This window comes from Notothenia rossii, assembly GCF_949606895.1.
Source record: "Notothenia rossii genome assembly, chromosome: 11".
Lineage (NCBI taxonomy): Eukaryota > Metazoa > Chordata > Actinopteri > Perciformes > Nototheniidae > Notothenia > Notothenia rossii.
Window position 1 is genome coordinate 15,339,778 of NC_136910.1, and position 22,773 is coordinate 15,362,550.

Sequence of the window (22,773 nt, forward strand, 5' to 3'; positions counted from 1 at the left end):
TTTTTTTCTTCTACCCCACCCCCACACGAGCTGTGTTGAATACATCAAATATAAATATTGCTAAGAAAGAGCTTAACTGAAGAGTGCCTGTCACTATCAGTCTCTCACTGTCTTGATCTCTTGTCATACATTATGTTTCACCATGTGTGTGTTGTGTGCTTGTGTGTGTGTCTCAGCCTGAGAACCTGTTGTTGGCCAGTAAGATGAAGGGAGCTGCAGTGAAGCTGGCAGACTTTGGCCTTGCTATTGAAGTGCAAGGAGACCAGCAGGCTTGGTTCGGTAAGAAAACATAAACAGTGACACACACACACACATTCGTCACAATATGTGGCAAATATGCATTTAATTTGTGGAATAATTACGTTATTATGATGTAGATATTGAACAGTTATGTCTATCTGCTGTACAAATATTATTTCTAACATTCTTTTATTGGGCAAATTGAACAATGGACTGAAACCAAAAAGCACCAATAAAAAAAGACATGATCACAAATTTAGTCTAATTTTTATGTGCAGTTTAGTTCTGAAACTTTCTGAAATTCTAGAGAGCAGTATCGCAGTCTTTTACAATGCGTTTGAGTTTATTGCAAAATGTACGTCCTCTGTGATGATATATATATTGCTCAGCCCAAACTGGACCATCACTTGATCTGTTGTTCGATATGGGTGTGTAACAATTCAAAGGTTTTATGTTTTAGCATATGTGTAGACATTGGCTTGTCCAAGCCAAATAATATTTGTGAGCATTGCCTCAGAGGCTCGCAGACACTGTCCAGTTCATGCTAAGGCCATTGTGTCTTGGCTAACAGCCTAGCTGCCAGCATTTGGCCGACTCTCCGGCGAGGCCAAGATGATTAACAGGCCTTTGCTTGTGACTCTACACTGTCGTAATCTGGTCTCACACTGGAGTCCAACAGGTCACTATCATCCGAACCATTCGCATAGCTGCACAAAAATAGCCTTCATCCGAATTGTAATAGAAGTTAATTGTGTCCTCTGGTTTGTCTGGCGGGCAGGGTTTGCGGGCACCCCTGGCTATCTCTCCCCTGAAGTGCTGAGGAAGGACCCCTACGGCAAGCCTGTGGACATATGGGCTTGCGGTGAGTCGACACTTTTGGTCAATAAACCGGTTGCAACAGCAAAACCTCCGACCTATGAATGTGAAATATGAATCACTTAGGAATCGTGTTTTATACACTAAACTGCCAATGCATTTGAATGTGAAGTACAATCTTAAAGTTGAAATGAAATATGTTGTATGAAGAAAATTCCCTTCTCTTATTTAAATGAAAATCATTTAAGGATTGTAACATGATCTTTTTTTCACTTTGCACTCTGTCAGGTGTTATCCTCTATATCTTGTTAGTGGGATATCCTCCCTTCTGGGATGAAGATCAACACAAACTCTATCAGCAGATTAAAGCTGGAGCATACGATGTAAGTGTACTCTGTGTGTGTACAGTATGTGTGTGTTGGGTGTATACTTGTGAAGGGTGCAGTGCAGGGGTTAGCTAAGCAGTTTTTAATGTTTAATAGTGTCCAATTGAAAGCAGGTCCAAAGCTATTGATCCTATCAGGGCCTCCCTGACGCATTGCAGAGGTGTGTGTGTGTCATTGCAGTTTCCAGATGGACTGGGGAAGTCTCAGGCAGCCTGTAGGGGATTAACCGTTAATAAAAAATTGTTTTATGAATTTAAACAGAAGCATGTGTTCTTTTAATCCAAACAGAAAATTAGCAGTTTTATAAAATCAACTCTAGACTCGGTGCCCAGATGGTGTGGATTAGCCAGCAACATGCAGACTCCAAAACAATCCTTCAAGAAATCTGAATTGTTTTCAATTCCACCTTCCTTCCTTCCTTCCTTCCCAACTGTCGCACCTACTTTCTCAATGTTTCCCAGTTCCCTTCCCCAGAGTGGGACACAGTGACTCCAGAGGCAAAGAACCTGATCAACCAGATGTTGACCATTAACCCCGCCAAGAGGATCACTGCCGAACAGGCCCTGAAGCACCCATGGGTCTGCGTAAGTATTCACCTAACCCACCTCAAAGAATTACTGGAATCACACAGGATGATCAAACCGCATTGAAGTATTTACGGATTTAAAAAATAACCACACTACGTAGGGAATTAATGTTACATAACCTTCACATAACTATAATTCTGTGCAGACGTATTCAGACACAGTTTGTTTTAAATGAATTATTTTGTTTTTGCCCTCCTGCAGCACCGCTCTACAGTGGCATCCATGATGCACAGACAGGAAACTGTCGAGTGTCTCCGCAAGTTCAACGCTCGCCGAAAACTTAAGGTACCCATCGTGAACTCAGTTTTTATAACCCCTTGATAAGTTACAGCCACATCTTTCTCTTTTGTGCAAAGTATTACTATTTGTAAATCTACTTACTTTGTCCTACAGAAGTCAGTCTTCCTACTACTTATGGCGCTTTTTTGGTACCACAGCTTAACACAGTGTTGAGCAATTCCTGATTTTAAACAAAATGTGTATTAATTTTAGACTATTTTATTCAGTACTTTTCTTAATTAAAATAAAATTGAAATATATTCATACATACGTTTCAAAGAAAACATTACTTTGGCATGGGCACAGAGACTGGTATCCTCTCGGCTGCGGTGTTCAAGCGATACCCAGTTGCTTTAGTTTGCATTTACAGCCATGCATGCAAAATAATGGATCAAGTAGCAGCTGTTCTTTTTTGGTCACATCAGTTCAATTCATTTGCATAGAAGAATATGTAATGGTTCTTGGAGATGTGAAGACTTACAGTTAGCCGTGAATCATCACTGATGATGCAATACACACAATGTATTTTTAATAATTTGATTCTGTTTGACAGAACAAAAAGAAGACCCAGCCGTTGAACGGATCTGTTAAAGAAGCATAAAGATAAAAATATCACTGTCTTATTAGAGATGAAAACAGAGCCGTGAAGAAAAATCCTGTTCGATAAAACGAAAACTCCTCGCGCTCATTATACCTCCCTCACTTCTTTCTCCTCCTCCAGGGAGCCATTCTCACCACCATGCTGGTGTCCAGAAACTTCTCAGGTGGGTGTGCCCTTCGCCCTCCACCTCCCACGCTGCACATGCAGAGGGAGAGGCGGTAGGAGAGTGGATAGAGTCCTCTGCACCTCTTTTAACCCCCTCACCACACACACTCACCCACTCATCCTCGAAATAACAATATGTTTCTGTGTTTTCACACTTGCTTACAACATTGAAACATGTAATTCCTTCAAGTTATGATAGAAGCAAAGTGTTAATAATGAGTATAATGATAGGAGTATTTCGTCCTGATGTATCGGAGCAGGCTAATATGTGATATTCTTTCATGTACAAGATTTTATGTGGCCGCCAGTTATGTTCATGCTAATTTATCTCTCCCTATGTGTGTGTGTGTGTGTGTGTGTGTGTGTGTGTGCGTATGTGTGTGTGTGTCCTTCTTCTCTGCCGCCTGCGGAGCGTTTGCATGTTTGAGAAAGGGAAGCCTAGTCTTATATAAGATGTTTTATGTTGGGGGCAAGGTGACTGCTAAGAAACTGTCTTTTTATTTAATTTTTTTTTGGTTGAAGCTTTATTCTCAGCCTTTAAGTAGTGGCCATCCGATGGCTAATGATTTCAGCCCTGGGCCTAGGAAACCACAGGGCTGCACGTCTTGTGCTTCAGCCCATTCCTATCAGACCTTGTGATGTGTCTGGGCTGTAGCGAGCACGCCCCGTAGCTTTCTAGGCCCACGAGTGAACAGCGTGAAATAGTCCTGCCTAACTTGTATAGCCCACCCAACTGTAGCATTTCTGTCCAATAGTGGGCCGGCAGCATACCAACTCTGCTGCTGCCGCCTCCTCCACGGCCTCACTGGCTCAGGAAGGTACGTCCCAGAGACACGCCCATCCACTTCCTCTCCACATACAGCTTACTTCTTTGGGTTATAGTACATGACACGTAGGGACTTTATATCCACCACAGAAAGTCCCGCATGCAGCCTCTGCTAGCATCTTCATCCACATTCTCACACACACGCATGCATACTTACACACATATTTACCAGCTGTGATGCAAAGGAATCACATTTTACTCCACACCACTTAATTGATGTAGTTCAGCCGGCACTCCAAAGTGCTTTTTTACATTTAAACCTCAGCTTTGACCTTTATACCCCATTTAGTCTTCAGAATAAGTTACATCATTCCTTTTAGCTCGCTCCATCCAGACTTCCAGCTGACCCCTTACGCCTCTGTGCTCTCCCCCAGCCGCGTGTTGAGGGGATGGGCACAAGGACGGACGGGGGCAGGGGGACGAGGAGAGGCTTGTATTTCTGGGGCAGGGAACTGACACTGCAGGGGGCCGGCAAGAGCTGGGTTGGCGTGCTGCCATTGTCGAACCTGGGTCTGGTGGGGAGGGGAAAGGCGGATGTTGAGAAGCAGGGGGAGAGAAATGAACCGAGACGGAGGATGGGAGTGCTGCCTTTTCTGCTGCTACCAGAGCCAACTGCTGTAACACCGCCTTCTTGATGAATCCCCGGAGGTCAAAGGCATCCCACGTCTCATCTCCCCCTGCTGACGTCTGTTTTAGTACTTTCAGAAACATCTCTCTGCCTCCTTAATGAAAAACCACAAGCAAACTGTGTCAAATACCCGGTGACAAACTCGCGTTATTCTTCGTGAACCGAGGCATTGATGCTTTTGTTCTGAAAGTACTAAAATCAGACTCGTCTCTCATCCTGCTGGGTGGGAAGGGGTGGTGAAGGTCGGCGATTCCGATGGTGGCTCCATGGATACTTTAGAGACAGACAGTGTGGAGCAGACTGGATTTCTTGTCACCTTTTCATCAGACAAGTAAATCTTCTTTGCTCTACACTCTACATAAATATATCAATAGGTAACTAGGTTCTGTGTAGGTAGGATAAAGATAATGTAAGAGGCATGACCTCAGTTGAGACACATTTGTTAATCCTGGTGTGTGTGATTGGTGCGCTGAGATTCGGGTGCTTGTGGTGGTTTGATCGTGAGTTAGAGCCCTCTGAATGCAGGCTTCCTCACTGAGACTGGACCACGTTGCCTGTTTTGTAAGTTTTCGGGGAACTCATGTGTGACATCATCACTCTGGACTGGACTCCTCAACTCTTCTCCTTTCTAAATCCATTTGCAATTAGTTGTTGTTATTTTGCTTTTAGTCCTCTAATGATGTCACTCATCACTGCAAAAATACTGGCTCTTTTTTATTATTCTTTTTGAACTCTAAGTGCTTCCTTGCATATCTCTGTAGAGCATGGCTAGGCTTCGCTCATGATGTGCTCTTTTAAATGACATTAAAGCAATATGTGATAATGGTATTGAAGCATCTCTCTAGGTTTCTGGAAGGCTGCTTTCCATGCAGCCTTTTGCATGTGCATGTCCTACTTAGTTTTACATTTTAAAAACTGTGATACAACTTCAGGTGCTCTCTAATCCGTCCTTCCCTGTTCATCACCAAGTGGTGCCGCCCTCCTACTGTGGGTCATATTGACTTTACCCATCCTGAAACTGGTGACCGTTCTCTTAAGGAGGACGGATTAAGGGAGCACGTCAACATTGTGCTCCCATGCTGTCACAATTAGCACTCCGACGGCTGTTTGGTAAAAGATTAAGCCGAATTAAGAGCAGATGTTTTCCCTCTTAACAATCCGCTCCCCTTTCCCCTGGTTAAGGAATGAAAAGTTGATTTTATTTCTTCTTTGGTTGCTGCATGGCCAGGTCAAGATAGAAGCTGTATTTAGAGCAACCAAGATTAGGCAGCATGAGTTGTCACTTGATATATGTTGCTGCTCTAGATGCTCTGCCCCTTATCTCCACTCTTGTGTATTGAAATACTAAGCCCTCTGTTTCAACCCTCCCCTCTCTCCCCCTCTTTCCTTCTCCCACTTCTTATTGGAAGGTAAGAAACACAAGATAAGATAAGATTTTTGGAACCTGTGTATGTCTGTAGGAAATTAGAGAAAAGGAAGTGACGGACGGCTGAGAGCTTTAGACTGAGAGGGAAAGTTACTGGGGCCCTTAAAAGGGAATCAATGATGTACATTAACTCATGGCCGTCAGTCCTGGCAGCACAGTCTGCCCATCACTCTCTTTTTAATTCTGCTGGGGTCTTACAGACAGGAAATGGATTTAGGAAGTTTACTTTGCTCTCAGGTTTCTCTTTTTTTTCCCCAGATGGCAATGAATGGATTATGATGCGAATGGGTTTCGCTGAGTGTAGCAACATGTCCAGCCAGGGGGAAATAAAAGCAAGAAATCCATTAAATGCATGTTATTCCTTCTGCAACATGTAGACGTGCTTTGGCGTAAAAGCTCAGTGGTTTCATAGATAGACAACAACTTGTACACCCAGGTTTTTGCTCACATTTCTATAAAAGCTAAAAAGGGAGCTGTAGGGATTGACACGGATGCCGTCATCAACATTTAACCTTTTACCTGTTTCTCTCCCTTTTTTTCTATATTTTCTATATTTAATTTTTTTACAGCATGCAAAAGTTTACTCAACAAGAAGTCTGATTCTGCTAAGGTAAGGTTGTGACCTCTTTGTTCTACTACACTGTGTCCTGTCTCCTCCATTAACTGACCCCTTTCTTGCCTTCTGTTCTTTCCCGTACCTCTAACGCTCACTTCTCCTACTCCTATTATGTTGAGGAATATCTTTTTCATACAGTAATGATTGTTTTTCAGGGTTTTTCCAGAGTTTAGTTTTTTTGGCTCAGATTTCCTTTTCATTTCTATAGGGGATTATGCTGCACCTCAGGGTTTCACAACCTTCTGTGGCCTGTTTTCAGATATCAGAATTCCTTTACTTCTATCCACAAGTTTGAGAAACTCTATTCAACCGGCCTTTTCTTCAGTTTCAGTTACATTATTTGTTTAATTCTACATATTCGTTTTTGTAATGTTTAGTTTATTCTTTCACTAATTTAGCCAGTTTCCATTAGAGGTTTTCTGCTCTTCTTTTCCGAGCAGCCTCCGTCATTCTCTACTGCTATTAAGCATCCCCCCTCCCCCTCCCCCCTCCCCCCTCCTCCTCCTGCCTCCCTCAATTTCTCCTCTGCCCCCAGGGGTCTTTCTGTGCAGTTAAGTGGCGGAGGCATAGCGAGTTAGTGAGGCAGTTAAAAGGATGATCTAGAGGCCATTCTGTGCCACTCACCCTCTCATTTACCCTGTTAGCTCTCAACAGCCCGGGAGCCACAACCGACATTAGCCCCATTCCCTAAAAGGCGCATTATACTACTGTGTGTGTGTGTGTGTGTGTGTGTGTGCGCGTAAACGTATGTTGTTGTTCACTCTGAGTGTCTGCGTTCTCATCCCAGCCTTCTACCAACAACAGTAAGAACAGTATAGTGAGCGCCATCAATGCTCTGAAAGACACCAACATGGCAACCAACGCCCAGATGGTACAGTAGCCGCTGCACTGTCGGTTTCCCGCTTCTTAACCCCCCCAGTAGTTGCACAGTAGCCCGTTGTGCCTCATCCTTCATCGTCATAGTCGCTGCTTATCATCCTTCATCTAGCACTCCCGTCCCAGCAGCAGCCATCCCCTGGGTGCACATGTGTTCCTCAATTTGAAATCTATTCAACTTTGTGCAAATAATTCAACATGCTCTCTATTGTATTTAAGGCTTCACATGTGCACCGTGTAGATTCCCAAGCAGCATGAACCTTATATGACAGTGACGGAGAACTGTAGAGTCCTAGTTTAGATGACGTCTTAGAATAAATTATTCCTATCCTATTTGGCCTCTATGTTATTCCCCTTTCTCCCAAAGCTTAACCAGCCATCCCTTAAGTTTCCACTAAACCCAACCCCGCATTGCAACCATCAACACTAACACCCAACCATCTGTCTCAAGCTAACCCGTTTCCTTCCATCATTAACCGTTAATCCCCACTGACATCCTTTTCATACTGCCAAACTTTCGTTGTAGTGGTAATAGCATGTTGTGATTTAAGATGCATTAGAGCATGTGTTACATAGTGCTTCTTGTACAGGTTTGGTGACATAATACTTTATGGTCTGACAATGTAGTGCTTCTCAACTGGTGGTGCAGGAATAGAGAATTAGAATAGCTATTGTAGGCTAGAAAATGAATGGACGAATTGTACGTTTTCGATTAATGAAATTTGGAATACGTTATATGCTAACATCAAGTCAATAAATTGATCAACATCTGCCAAAACCATAAAATTAGTTAACTATAGTCACTGTACTGAAGCAAAAAGGACATTTTAAATTATGTTTTCCAGCTCCTCAAATATTAATATTTGCTGGTATTGTTTGTCTTTTATGCTGGAACACATTTACATTTGTCTACTTGGACTTTCGGATATTCTGATGAGGATTTGTAATCGATAATATAATGACTCACAAATAACAACAATTGTTGACTTGTCTCCAATCTCTATTCATGTGTTTTCGACACAACTAGTAAGGAAAGTTAGAGTTTGATAATGGCTGAGGTAGATTATAGGGACTAGATTAAAGGGACAGTTCACTAAAACAAGGCCATCTAGCTTCACTATATTCAAGAGAAGGCCAACATCTCTACAGCAGATACCTCCAACACTTATATTTTTAATTTAGGCGTGAATTGTCTCTTTAAATCCAGTTGAGAGGCCATGTTTCAGCATTCTGATGTTTGAACTGACTTTTTTTGTTTGTGTAATGCAGGAATCTCAGAGCACTGTGGTGCACAACCCTCCTGATGGAGTTAAGGTGAGGCTTGTGTCTGTCAGTGTGACAGCTCATCAATGAGCTGCTCCGCCTCAGGTCTGTTGGACCTTTCTAAAGCGGGCAGTGTTAATCTCACTATTTTTCTCTTCATCCGACTGCCCTCCAGGGATCAACAGAGAGCAACGCCACCAACGACGAGGAGGAAATGAAAGGTTTGAGTCCTCTCTTCCTTTTCTTACCCACCCTCTCTCTCTTTCTCCCATCTACTGAAGTGTGTGTATTTGACTGTAGTCGCTGGCAGGTGTGTTGAGATTCAACATATGTCTCGCAGAATCTTGACTGTCTGCCTGTGGTGTGTGTTTGTGTGTGTGTGCGTGTGTGTGTATTTATCGTGTGTCTGTTCTAGCGGACAGTTCGGCGCAGAGCAGCGCCACAGAGGAGATGCCCCCACTTCTGCCCTCACCTCAAAGCTCCCCTGCCAGTAAGTTTATCCATGGCAACCAGAAGCTTTATGGTCGCCACTGGCAAGGACCTAACACCCCCACCCACCCACCCACCCACCTCCCACTCCCACCCTGGCTTTCTGTAGTTACTGGCAGTCTTACATCTTTGAGCCCCCTCAATCTGATCCACCAAGCTTCTTTTGAGGGTTCCCACTGGTTCTGGAACATTTTGAAATATTAATTTGTATGCTTTTAAAACCTACATTCAGGGAAAAACACTGACATTTGATATTGGTATTCATTTTAATAACAATTATTAACAGCTTTCCTTCTTTCGTTTTCAACACGGATTAACTGTTCCAATTGTGTCAGGGGAAAATAGGGTTTCATAAAACAGCCTGCGTTAATGTGTCTAATAAGTGGTGGAATTCAAACATCCGAGAAAAAACCACTAAACTATCCAATTAAAAATATATAATGGTATGAAAGTACTGAAAAATATAACCTTCGATGAAAATAAAACGATATCATTACTTTTTGGATCGAGTCAATGTTAATTTGAACCAAAGATAATAAATGAAGAAAAGTGGTTTGGATATTCTATCTAACTAATCTGCCTTAATCTAACTTTTTCAGGCAATAAATGTTTTGTCCTACTGTATAAATCTGCATACTAAATTACATAAAAGTACCAATTGAATGAGTTTAGGGACTGCTGTGGTAAAAATCTGAACCTGCATCCCACACTTACAAATGTAACTGAATCTTACAACACCATTAGACAATGAAACGGTATTAAATTTGTATCGGTCGCGCTTTCTGTTCTTCAATTACTTTGAATGCAATGTTATCATAATAACCAATAGGCCGGGACTACAAAAACAAAACCCAAGTTGTCATGAAACAGGGTAATTCGTTTAACAGGGATGCATTACTAGACTGCGTTTTTACAACTTGTTTTACACACTGTTCCCACACCGTCATTTCCTGCCATGTATATCCATTTAAACTGTAATATATTGTGAGATCGCTTCTTTAGAGCACCTGAACTCACTCACCACCTGGACTTCACTGTACTCAGACACACTTAAATAAAAAACGAAACAGCAGGAACTCCGTACTTTGACCTAACTTTGGAGCGCATTAAAAAAATAGTTGTGGATTTCTACATCGGGGCCACTGTGGGAACCCTGAAATGTGCGTGTGTGTGTGACTGGTGTATGTGTGTGTTTCTTGGTGATCACTGCATCTATCCCCATGTCCTCCTAATGTGACAGCTGGAGGAAGCCTTGCTTACCTTGCAGCTGTGTGTCTTAAGCCCAGATCTCAGTCTGACAGGCTGACTTTCCTGCACACCATAGATAGAGCATCAGGTTCCTCTTTGTCCTCACATTTTCTCCTTCATTCTTCCTTCTACTCTGATGCTTTATTCTCTGTCATGTCGTTTAATCCCATCCAATGTATTCTCCATTCCTCTCTAATACACCATTCTTCTCTTGTCGTTATCTCTCCTCGTTCCCCCTCTCCACTCTAATCCCCACTCTCGTCTCTTGACCTTTTGTCCTCCTGCTCTTGTCAGACACTTAAGGAGCAGTGCCATCTCCTTTCCTCCTCTCCTATGTCCTTCCTCTGCTCCCACTTTACTTACTGAACATGCTAAGTTTCCCTTAGAGGCCTAACATGAGCTAATAACGAACAATGGCTTCCATCCTCTGCCTGCCTGGTGCTGCAGCTCGTCACACGAGGCTTTGTTAATGTATACGAGCGTTAAGAGTAGAGTTGATGTGATCAGAGCAGGCAGTAAAATGACTTCCACATCACACAGCCTCACAACCAGAGCTGTGCTGATCTCGCTCCCAGCTGCCCTCCTCTCCCTGTGTTACCCATCCGCATGCCTGTCATAAACCCTCATTAACTCTTATTTACTTTATTTGTTTTACCTTTGACACCCTTTTTCGGGGTGCGCCAAGTCAAACCATGCTGTATTGATGTGCATTTCCATTACCAGTTTAACGGCCTCGTTTAACTGAGATGTCACCCATCCCGGATACAAGACACAATTGGCACAACTCAGCATGATGTCGGGTCAAAGCGTGCTCACCTGCCTCCATGTGACCACGGCCAGATTTGTTGAAAAATCCCAGTTTTTACTGTGCTAATACATGCTGAAACTGGCGTGTTCCTGAGGAAAAAACTCAAGATAGTTTAAGCTACCACCGGTGGTCTCGAGTAGATCCTAATATGAGCCCCCCTACATACTGCATGGAGAATCGATTTAAAACCAGAAATTGAGTCAATGATGAAAATCAATTTGAGATGGATTCGTCACCTTAAAATGTTTAATAGAATTGTGAGATCCCCTCCCAGCTAAAGGGTCATGATAAATGCTGATTAAAACACAATCACTGTAATCCACATTTATTGTGAACAATGCATAGTGTGTTTATCAATATATTAGCGTAGCTCTGTTAGCATCTTTCATTCAATAAAAACTGAACTATTTTTATTTTTGAGGAATTGACAGAAAATGTAATGTGTTTATCCACCATTTTTGACCTCAAGTCCCAGCCATGATTCTGCCAGTCTTGAGATAAGCATGGCATCAGTATGACTCCGTGTCAATTGAGATGTAAATCAGCACATGAGTCTGGAAAAAGCCTATTAGTGTTTATTTCTTACTCATTTTACTGAACACTAACACATGTTTTGTTCCGTTTTGTCACTTTGTTTACTGCATGTGTGTGTTCACGTTGTGTGTTTGTGGATGATCACATGAACATAATCTGACATCCATCCATGTGTTTTGTGTTTGTTGACCATCCGTTGTTTGTTTCAGTTCCACCGCATGACGTAAAGCGCATGGCATGGAACAGCACGGGCAACAGCTCCTGCCCTGACTCTGAGCTCTCTCAGTCCTCCATGCCTGCCGCTCCACTAGGGAGCAACTCTGTGGCTGCTAGCAGCACCACGAAGCTGAGTAAGAACACAGTCTCTACTAACTCTGCTTCCATGCCCTCTACTCACTTGTGGCTGTTGCACACTCAAACCTTGCATTACTGAAATGGTAGTTTTCTCAGGAATCAGAAAAAAAAGCAGCCTGCACATAACGTCCATTATCAGAAGTCATTCATTTTTATTTTGGAATCTCACAAAGTTATTTGTTGTAGGAAATGAGGCTTATAACTCCACATGTGTCCCATCCATAAAAGTTGGTTTGATACATGTTTGGCTACAAAGGTGATCACTAGAAATCACTATAATGACTTGTGAAAGAATGAGACTGGTGTTATTCTATTTATTCATTTCGGTCCCATCAAAACACCAGAACCAACAATGTTTTTGAATGACATGTTTGGGTAGAAGCACTTTGTGGACTAAATAATGGTTGATGTGTGCTTTGGATAAGGGTTGATGTAGACAAAACCTGCCACAGAATCACGATGATGCTTCGATTGTCATGGCATATTCCATTTTAGACCTAAAAACATACGTACATGTTTTAAAGCCTTGGCCAGCGGTAGGACTCTGACTCAAGCTTGATGACGAAAAGTCTTCCTGCTACTTTTGCCGAGAATGTTTTAGTCGGTATCTTAATACTTCCTGACTACCCTACCCTGTGATACAACACAAAAATAAAGAAGTACATCTTAAAAAAGATATCGCAAATGTTAGGTTTTTTAAAGCAATGTCCTTGAACCGCTAGACAATGTCGTTTTTGGACGAAAATGGGAGTGAAAATTGCATTGGCTGGGGACTATTTTCAGCAGCGGATAAATACACATTGCTTGTGCTTTAAGCATATTAAAGGCAACTGGATGATAGATTTATGGGATTGAGACTAAATAAACTTCTACAGTATTAATCAATGTGATTTTAGAAAGAAATCGCTTTTAGCTCAGATTAGATCTGGTTAATAGGATCATTGTTGGTTTTGGTGTTCTAACAGGACTTGATGACTAGAAGAAAAATAGAGAATGTCTCCAGCCTTTTCCTTTTTTGGATGGATTTTGCAAAAAGCATAGTTATACTGTAGAGGCATTTTGATAAAAACCTTTCATGTGTTCTCTTTAATTTTTTCTATGTGTGGATAGGTTACTTATAAAAATGTCTCGCTAATATTGAAAAACAGTAGATTTAAGGGGCATTTTCAAATCTACTGTTCTGTTTCAAGATCAAATCATAGACAAACATTTGCTTTATTGGTATTATTAACTGTTTATGAATCAGCTGTAACTCTGATACAATATAAATATATACAGTTTATTATTATTGTCTTGAAAGTTAAAGTAGCAAAAGTTCGTTTATGGTTGAGCTTGAATGTTGTTTTCCAGTTTCTCCTAAATATTATCTTCCACTTATTATATAATCCTGGAGATTTCCGCCGCAACAAGGACAAGCACTGGGTTTGAAAGCTCCAGAAAAAGCCAGTCCGAGTTCCATTTTTCTCTGTCAGACTAAGCCAATGTTGTGAACAAGCAGGATGTCTCTGTTTTTGTTTTGGTGGCAGAGAGGGGTGTTTAGTCAGTTTGTGTGTGACACAGAAGGCGAGAAGCAGGGCGACAGACAGTGATGAGGTGGAGCTGCAGTGGGAGAGCGCTGGGGGCGAGTGTCGAGGTTAAGGAGGAGAGGAGCCACAGAGCCTGAGGAGCTGAGCGTGATGAGAGGACATGTCATCCAGCAGAACAGGCACACAGTTAGCTGTTGTCTCACCCCCTCAGTGACTCCTCACCCTTTAACCCTCCCTCTGTCTCTCTCTCTGTTCTCTGCAGTCCGTAAGCAGGAGATCATCAAGATAACGGAGCAGCTGATTGAAGCCATCAACAATGGAGATTTCGATGCCTACACGTGAGTAAAATGTTTGGACAGGATTTACTAGACTTGTATTATGTGCTTTATTTTCTCTAGTCTCTTTTTCTTATGTGTTTAATGTCTTTCTCTGGCTCCTCTCTGTCTCTCCCTCAGGAGGATTTGTGATCCTGGACTCACCTCTTTTGAACCCGAGGCCCTGGGGAACCTGGTGGAGGGGATGGACTTCCACAAGTTCTACTTTGAGAACTGTGAGTCTCCTACACACACACACACACACACACACACACACACACACACACACACACGTGCACATACATATGCACATACACACAGAAACACACACAATTTAAAATCTGCGAGAATACCAGCCAGGTCAAGATTTTTATTTTATCTGATTTTGGGAAATATCAAGTCAATTTGACTATTTACTTTTTTGTTGGCAACTTTCCTGACAAAATACTTATTACGATCCCCTTCTTTTGAGTTTATAATAATATTTTGTCAGTCACATTTCAAACACTACTAGGAATGTCACAATATCACACATTTAGTCACCTCTGTCTGTCTAAACAAATATTCTGACTTAAATTCTTTCAGATAACATTTCTGTTGATGGACTAATTGATCAATTGACAAGTAGTTATGGTTATTATTTCACGAATAATACATTTGTTTTTATGTACCCTTTATATAACCCAGGGAGACTTAACATACAGAAAATAAACTAAAAAAACTCTAAATCCAGTCTACCTGATATTTGAACATTGTTTGGTCCATCTGTTTTATTCCATCCAGTGCTGAGCAAGAACAGCAAGCCGGTGCACACCACCCTGCTGAACCCTCACGTGCACCTGATCGGCGAGGAAGCGGCATGCATCGCCTACATCCGCCTCACACAGTTTGTGGACACCACAGGCCGCCCTCGGTCCAGCCAATCAGAGGAGACCAGGGTGTGGCATCGCCGCGAAGGCAAGTGGCTGAACGTCCACTTCCACTGCTCGGGAGCGCCCGCCGCACCACTACAGTGATCAGGTACACACACACACACACACACACACACACAGCTGATGTTCACAGAGATGAGGTCATCTTTCTACAAATACATCTCTTACAAAAATCATTAGAAAGATGCTTTGTTCTCATAAAACTGTTACAGGTGGTGGTTAAAGTAAAAGGCATTAGAAAACATTGTAAGAGAAGCAGATCACTTTGGTTTTCTCAGAATCTTCCACTATTGACGTATTTAGGACTTATTTATTCAGGTAATTTTAGTGATAATAATCATCATTTACCTAATCATAATTGGCCAAAGCAAAGAATGTGTCTATTCTCACTTAAAAGCTAACACCAGTATGAACTGGATCACCTGCTACTGCTCTTCCAGCTACAATGACCAAATTCAATGACAACTAATACAAATGTATTATCATTATTTCAATGCCTCATCAAGCCCATAATTAACACTGGGGTCTGTTTTCTCCCAATCCCCCCCCCCCCCCCCCCAGTGGTCCTGAGCCTCCAGTCTACTGGAGTGTGTGTTTTGGGGGGCAGTTTTTTTCAGCGAGCGTGTTTAAGAGGCGCGTCCTCTGCGTGGATTGGCTAGTGCCAGGAGCCCGGCCGGGCGAGATCGCTTCCCTCTCCACGATACCAACCAATCCTGTCCCCCCTTTGACCTGCTGGGGGCCGGCTGAACACAAGACACCGCCCCCATGGGATGATGCATGCATCTGGCGCCTGATTGGAGGGCGAGTCTTTGCCCTCTATCCCTCCCCATGGCAGCCATCTTTTTTCTGCCCGCGCGAGATGAGACGTCCTGCGTGAGGAGAGGATTTACATTGAACTTGTGACAGTTTATGAGTATGAGTTATGAATATGCTGTGTAAATTATGACTAGATGTAACAGAAACCACCAAAACCCAACCAAGCATTTATATTCACTATCTAAGGGAGAGCAGAAGGGAGTGTGAGGCTAGCAGCTGAGATTTTTGGCATTCTAGGGATTACCGGGTAGAAAGTGTTGTGCTCGTGACCCGGACGTTGATGTAAAGATGAAGGGAGAAATTCCCCGTCTGTATTTTAGAGAGGGGGGAGTGGGCTCAGTCAGAAAACTTGATGAGAGAAACTTGATATCAAAAACATGAAGCACCAAAGTGTAGAACTTTAGGCTTTTTATGTGTTTGTGTTTTCGTTTGTGTGCTTGTTTCTTTCCGGCCGGACTGAAAATCGTGTGGGCGGGGGGGGGGGGGGCGTTTGATTTGAGGTTACGTGTTTCTGTTGTGTTTTTAAAGTCCCGTTCCCTTTGCGTTCCTGTGAATAACCTTTCTTTTTCTTTTTTGTCTGACTGATGTTATTTTCAAGGCTCTTTTCATTTTATTTTATTTTTTAAAGCAGCTGCATTTTAAAAAAAAAAGAGGGATTTTAATTGTGCAAGTTTAAATCTAACGTGTGACCACGTTGTGTTGTCTGTATGCAGTGGGGGGAGAGAGCGGCCCGGGGAAGGCGTCTGCGTTTTGCATGTTTGCCCGCCGCCTCTCCCTCATTCACCCCCCCCCCCACTCTCTCCTTTTTTCTCCCTCTTAAACCATTCCCTCTTTTAACCCACTCCTTTTCTCTGCTTTACTGCAAGGGCCTGGTTTGTTTATAATCACTGTGTAAATACAGTGTATGTATAGATATATGTAGAAAAGTGTAATATATGTACATGTATCTAAGAGACACTCATCCTGTGCATCTGGGAACCACCCCATGACCTCTGTGACCCCCATCTAGCTTAGGAACATTTGCCTCACCTTCTTTAAATTTGCTTTAGTGCTCCTCCTTTAAAGTTCAATCTTAACATTTTAGAAACTCTTAATCATTCACGACAAATAAAAAATAAACGCTGGTGTGGGCTAGCAGCTCCAGTCCCGTGGCCGTAAGACTGTTTTAAAAGACGGGGAGTAAAAGAAATAGAAAGCCCGAAAAATAGTTTTTAAACATGAAGACCTTCATCATTGTGTCATCCTGATCCCATAATGCTGTGAGCCCTCTCTTTATATCATATGCACACACACACACACACACACACACACACACACACACACATGCCTGGTGGTGTGTTTTAGGCTTTGTAACATATCTGCACCACTGCTGTGTGACCACGGTGCCACCCTTGCTGTGCTGCTTAATTGTCTCCATCCATCCGCGACAGTCGTATCTTAAACCCTCCCCCCTCCGATATCTCCCCATCCTCCCCCACGTGTACTAACGAGCCCCCTGCTCTTGAGATGTTTATTTGTACCTCTCTCTGTCGTTTCTCTGTTCCCGTGTTACTGGTTTGAGTTTATCTGTCGTCGTCGTCGCTGTTCCTGTTAACTTGTCGTTTGGTAATTTGCCGACCTGCCAAGCTGGAGTTCTGCACTCTCCCTCGCAACACAGAGAAAAAAATAAACATTTAAAAGATACAAAAGGGAAAGAGGGAGGAAGTCAAGACAACACAAATTAACAGAATGAGGGAATGATCAGGACTAAATTATTTATTAATGTAATCTACCCTAGGTGGTTTTAAAGGTGCCTGCTCAGTGGAGAGGAGTTAGAGAGAGAGAGAGAGAGAGAGTTGATGTGCAGGTGTGTGTGACCTGCTGTTGAACCAGAGACCTAGTTATATGCATGTTTCAGTTACGCATTTCTACCATGTACCTACCTGAATAAGGATGGAGCCTAGTGTTAATATATGATATTTGCATCTTTTGAAATAAGATTATTCTCCATCCAGAATGTTGAATAGGTGACATGACAAATATTTAAAAAAACGCAAAATTTGTAAAAAAAAAAAAGATTCAGGAGCCGTAGCTTGGTATGAGGCCCTCGATGTTAGCGTTTTCCCTGCGTTGTAATGATATACTATTGGGCTGCGCTTTCTCCCCCAGCCTTCACATGGATGCTGGAGTTTTTTTGCATGATCATGATGTACAATGAAATACAACCATGAATTGACGACTATCAAGTGTTTGTCTGAGTGTTAGTTGGTCTTCATCATAGCTTTGTTATTCTTCAAACTTGGATCTTGAAAGTATTTAATAAAAATACTATTTCAGCACTGGTTTATCTCTCTTGACTGGGTTATTTCATTTTGTTTTCTTCTTATTTAGATTTGATTGTCATCACTCAACCATTTTTGTTCCTTTTCCAACAAATATTTTATTGGAAAATCTTTATCCCGAGACCAATCTGCCAAAAAAAAGTGTTGTGATTTTTAACTCAACTGTCTGACGCAACATACCTATACTGTCCAGGAAATGAATTCCTCCCTCAAATGACAACATAACCTTTTTTGGCCTGTGCATTTTTTATCTTTTCAGCCTGGATTTTGAGAACGTTTCATCCGCAGTCTGAACATGAGATCACCAAATTTGGAGGTCATAGAGATATGCAGCGCACGTTTCCAATTACGTAACACTGCAACGTTTATTACTCCCGCTGAATACCTGCTCATGTAGTCCAATTTTAGGGAACTACTTTGTCTCGGCTGACGTTTACACACTGCTTAATAAAGGAAACATGGTTTTAATTTGAGTGAAACAAGCGCACTGGATGAAACTGGACGGAGTTTCTGAGCTTGGCTGCATGCTCTGAACACCAGCCGGCATCACAGCTGGCGTAATATTTGCCCTCCATACTTGTCTGTCATCGCATAAAGTCAGATTAAGCCCTGAATAACGCTGCATATCCTCCAGGGCCATTCACATAAACACAGAGGATAAAACAATCACGGCTGTGCATCGTGCGCTCTCACCAGAAGGTGTGTGTGTGTGTGTGTGTGTGTGTGTGTGTGTCCTGGTTCCTCTGCTTTCTGTGTGATTAATGAGGAGAGCTCACAGTGGTTGGTTAACTTTGACATTCACACTTTCTTTAAGACTTTAAAAATGGGAGCAACTCTTGAGAGAATGTGTGTTGTTAGCCTCCTGACCTTTGACTTTCCAAGTCAATAAAGATGTGCAGAGATGTGAGGAATGAAGGAGCTTCCTGACTCTAAAGTACTACTTTTGACTTTTTTTGAGGTGTTAAAGGACAGGTTTGTAAATGTAACCCCCCCCCCCCCCCCCCGCCTGAATAAATGAATATTTATTATATTTAATTTATATAGCCTAAAAAATAGCCTTGCCACCCCTTTGTTTTGAAAGAACTTGTGGCTCATCGGACATTTATGAGAGAAAATCTCTAATGTCCGAGTGCAAGTGAATGCAGCACAAGACGCGAGCCAGCTTGGAAATATGATTGACGGCGAATTCATTTGAACGGGGGACGGCGCAAAACGAGAAGCATTCGGATCCAAGTAGACGGAAGGAATGAGGTATTTGCGGTCTACAATGACAGAGAAGAGAATGTCAAGTTTAGCTGTACTCAGCATTGAATCAAAACGCACTAAAGCTGTTGATCTTAATACGTTTGTGTGAGGCGTTTTGCTGAACAACATGGTAATTGCCGATTTCAGCTGTTATAAGCATGCCAACTTGATGCTCAGCTCACGGAGGACTCGATGAGCTTGTGCGTGTGTAAATCTTTTTTTTTCTTTGTGGGGGTCTGCCCATAAAAAAAACTGTTTTATGTCCTGAGAAAGTCAAATAAGACGGTGTGTAAAACTACACTGCCCAGCCAAAAAAAAGTAACCGCTTTGATTTAACTAGGCCAGTAGGTAAGGAATTTCCACTGGATAATCACTGCAGCGATGTATATGTTTTAGCTGAATACACGTTTTTTAACCCTAACTGATGCAGTTAGTCACTTCTTTAATGTTTGTTCTTTCTGATTTAAAGTCAAGGTTGTAACTGTTTGCAGTAAAGTTGTGGGGCGCTGAACTGTTCGTTTGAATTTTGATACATGATATAATTACTTGTCTTTCAAATTTGAAGGAGAGTGAGCAAGCATCTTGAGGAACATTCATCATTAACTCCTCCAAAAAATATAGTTTATTCAATAATAAATGAATATGTGAATCATAACAGTGATTGACAGCTGATAGGAATAATAAGATTGTTAATAGTATCATATTCATTCTGACAAACATCGATGAGACAGTTAATTAATGTACTTATTGCAGCAGTCTGCATATATTTGGTACCCATGCTTCATTCATTAAACTAAGTCTGCCACCTTTATATATTATTTATATGTAAGGCTTTACTGATGTGCCACAATAATGTCACCAAATGTTATTGAGTTAAAATATTAATATTGTGACTTTCCAAGTAACATTGATTGATATGACTGCGATTAAATCAGCATATTCTTCTGCCAGGGGATGCCACCCCTCAACATCTCCTGCCACCCCATGAATATTTGTCTAGATCCGCCCCTGAGCGCTTCTCATCTGTCAAGACAAATCTCGAAGCGCTTCACAGCAAAGGACACTGATACAATTTGAAAGATTAAAAAAATAAAATAAAATAAAAGTCGGAGATAGCGATACAAAATGGCAATACTCCGGGTGTACCATGCTAAAAGTTTATTGGAAGGCCTGCCGAAAGAAGAGGGTCTTAAGGCCGGTTTTGAAGACCTCGGTGGAAGGGGCAGATCTCAGCTGATCTTGGAGGGAGTTCCAGAGGCGCGGGGCGAATGAGCAGTAGGCTCGGTCTCCCATTGTTCGGAGAAGTGTGCGGGGGATGTAAAGAAGAGGAGCGTGGCTGGAGCGTAGAGAGCGGGTAGAGGTCTGGGTACGGATGAGGTCACAGAGGTATTTTGGGCTTTGTCCATTCAGGGCTTTGTAAGTGTGGAGCAGAACCTTAAACTGGATCCTGTAGTGGACTGGGAGCCAGTGTAGTTGTGCAAGTATGGGGGTTATGTGTGCAGACCTTTTTGTACCGGTGAGAACTTTGGCTGTACTGTTCTGGACAAGTGCCTGAAACGCCTCCATCGGACTACTGTTCTTTTCTTCCGTACCATAATGACATCACTATGAAACACTCACACTCCTATTGGTTAGCGCTCCGAAACATTGTAAGTGAAAGGCTAAGGGGTTGTGCAATCCCAACAGAGCCAACCAATCAGAGCAGACTGGGTTCTGGTTTCAGACAGAGGGTGAAAAGAGGTGCTGCTGCACAGGCAGTATGAGAAAAATAGCTTTTTTTGAACATTAAAGCATGGAGACATGTCACATGAAAATTAGCAGAATAGTCTCTTCAATATGTTGCTGACGGTACATTGGTATTTTTTTCCGTTTTTCTACCTGAGGTGGTTTATTCTCATTTCAAAAGGACTGAAATATTTTTCTGTTGGACAGTTTGTGTTTGGTCAGAAACTACAGTTGAGCTTTATTTTTGTTGGATTACTTAATCAAATTACACACTTTATAGGATTTATGGGAGATGCTCTGTTGATAGGTAATGTAAAATGTAATGTCTTTTAAAAAAAAAATACCATTCACAATAGTTTGTAGCCACCTGTATTATGAGTGTAAGGGAAACTTCTGCAGCAATGGAGAGTCAGGACTCAGAGAGACACGAGGAGTGTTGGAGCTTTGATGTCAAACACTGGTAGTTTATTACAAGTATCGGCCGGAGAATTCATATCACAAGTCACAGATATTGAAACTACGCAAGGGAAAAAACTTGAAGTGGTAACCTGTTACAAATACCTTGGTATCTGGCTTGATGACTGTCTCTCTTTTAAACTGCATGTCAATAACCTGCTAAAAAAACTGAGGGTTAGGCTAGGTTTCTTTTACAGAAACAAGTCCTGTTTCTCACTTGAGGCCAGGAAAAGGCTAGTCACTGTGACCTTTTTACCTGTGCTGGACTATGGTGATCGGTTTTATATGAATGCACCGGCCAATTACCTGATCAAGTTAGATGCCGCCTATCACAGTGCACTGATATTTGTGACAAACTGTAAAGCATTAACCCATCATTGTACCCTGTATGCAAGGGCAGGTTTGCTTTCACTAACTGTACGGCGGCTCAATCACTGGTATCTTTTTATTTACAAAGCAATGTTAGGGAAACTTCCATCCTACATCTGCTCCCTGATCTCACGGCGTATTGTAAATGGCTACTGCCTGAGATCGAATGCTGTGGTTGTATTAAATGTGCCAACTGCTAGGACTGTCTTAGGGAATACAGCTTTTAGATGCGCAGCTCCGCTAATTTGGAACAGTCTGCAAAAGGAATGGAAGTTGAGCAGTTTGGTTCCATTACATGTTTTTAAAGCAAGGATAGATGCTATCCAATCGGAAACTGTTGGTATCTGTAAATGCTACTCGCTATACAAACTGTAGTCAATGTAAATATGCCATATGATGTCCTCTTTGTTTTTCTGTCATGTTTGTATTCATCTTGGAACCTACTTGCAGCAGGTCACCATTGAAAAAGAGGTCAATGATCTCAATGGGTTTTCACCTGAATAAATAAAGGTTTTGAATTGAATTGAATTGACAGCAGCCAGAGGTTCTGACTGCACCAGTGGGTTGCCACATCAATTCTGACCAGCCTCTCTCTCGATAGACCTTTTAACTAGTTTACAGAGAGTTAATCCACATATTGGGGGATGGAGCGTAAACACCTGGGAACACTGGAGATATCCCCAACATCTGGAGATACTGAATCACTTGCCTGACTCTTAGGCTCTGTGACCGAGAGTTGACCGGTCATAAAACTGAGAATAAGTGCAGCAGCACATTCTTTAAAGGAGATAACAGAATCAGGGTTGATTATTAACGTCAACAGGCAATAAGGTTAAATATCTTAGGAGTAAGGAAGAATTATTCCCTAACAATGAGTACTTTCTATTTTGATACTTGTAATACAATTAGCAGATAATTTTGCATTTG

At 42.1% G+C, this 22,773-nt stretch overlaps 1 protein-coding gene across 5 annotated transcripts in view; it reads left to right on the forward strand.

Moving 5' to 3' along the window:
* Window positions 1-18,051, forward strand: part of LOC307024179 (calcium/calmodulin-dependent protein kinase type II subunit gamma) — a 40,465-nt gene extending 22,414 nt beyond the window's left edge. Inside the window, exons 7-23 of one of the 5 annotated variants that reach the window (XM_079658066.1) lie at window positions 177-279; window positions 1,019-1,102; window positions 1,345-1,439; window positions 1,904-2,026; window positions 2,231-2,314; window positions 3,030-3,072; window positions 3,830-3,892; window positions 6,524-6,564; window positions 7,358-7,441; window positions 8,716-8,760; window positions 8,885-8,930; window positions 9,125-9,199; window positions 11,998-12,138; window positions 13,931-14,006; window positions 14,124-14,218; window positions 14,766-15,002; window positions 15,476-18,051. In XM_079658066.1, coding sequence (XP_079514192.1) covers window positions 177-279; window positions 1,019-1,102; window positions 1,345-1,439; window positions 1,904-2,026; window positions 2,231-2,314; window positions 3,030-3,072; window positions 3,830-3,892; window positions 6,524-6,564; window positions 7,358-7,441; window positions 8,716-8,760; window positions 8,885-8,930; window positions 9,125-9,199; window positions 11,998-12,138; window positions 13,931-14,006; window positions 14,124-14,218; window positions 14,766-14,998 — 1,431 coding nt within the window. In that variant the 3' untranslated portion in view covers window positions 14,999-15,002; window positions 15,476-18,051. The remainder of the gene's footprint in view (window positions 1-176; window positions 280-1,018; window positions 1,103-1,344; window positions 1,440-1,903; window positions 2,027-2,230; window positions 2,315-3,029; window positions 3,073-3,829; window positions 3,893-6,523; window positions 6,565-7,357; window positions 7,442-8,715; window positions 8,761-8,884; window positions 8,931-9,124; window positions 9,200-11,997; window positions 12,139-13,930; window positions 14,007-14,123; window positions 14,219-14,765; window positions 15,003-15,475) is intronic. The other 4 variants (XM_079658067.1, XM_079658068.1, XM_079658069.1 and 1 more) reach the window with 4 other exon arrangements.
* Window positions 18,052-22,773: the final 4,722 nt, after the last annotated feature.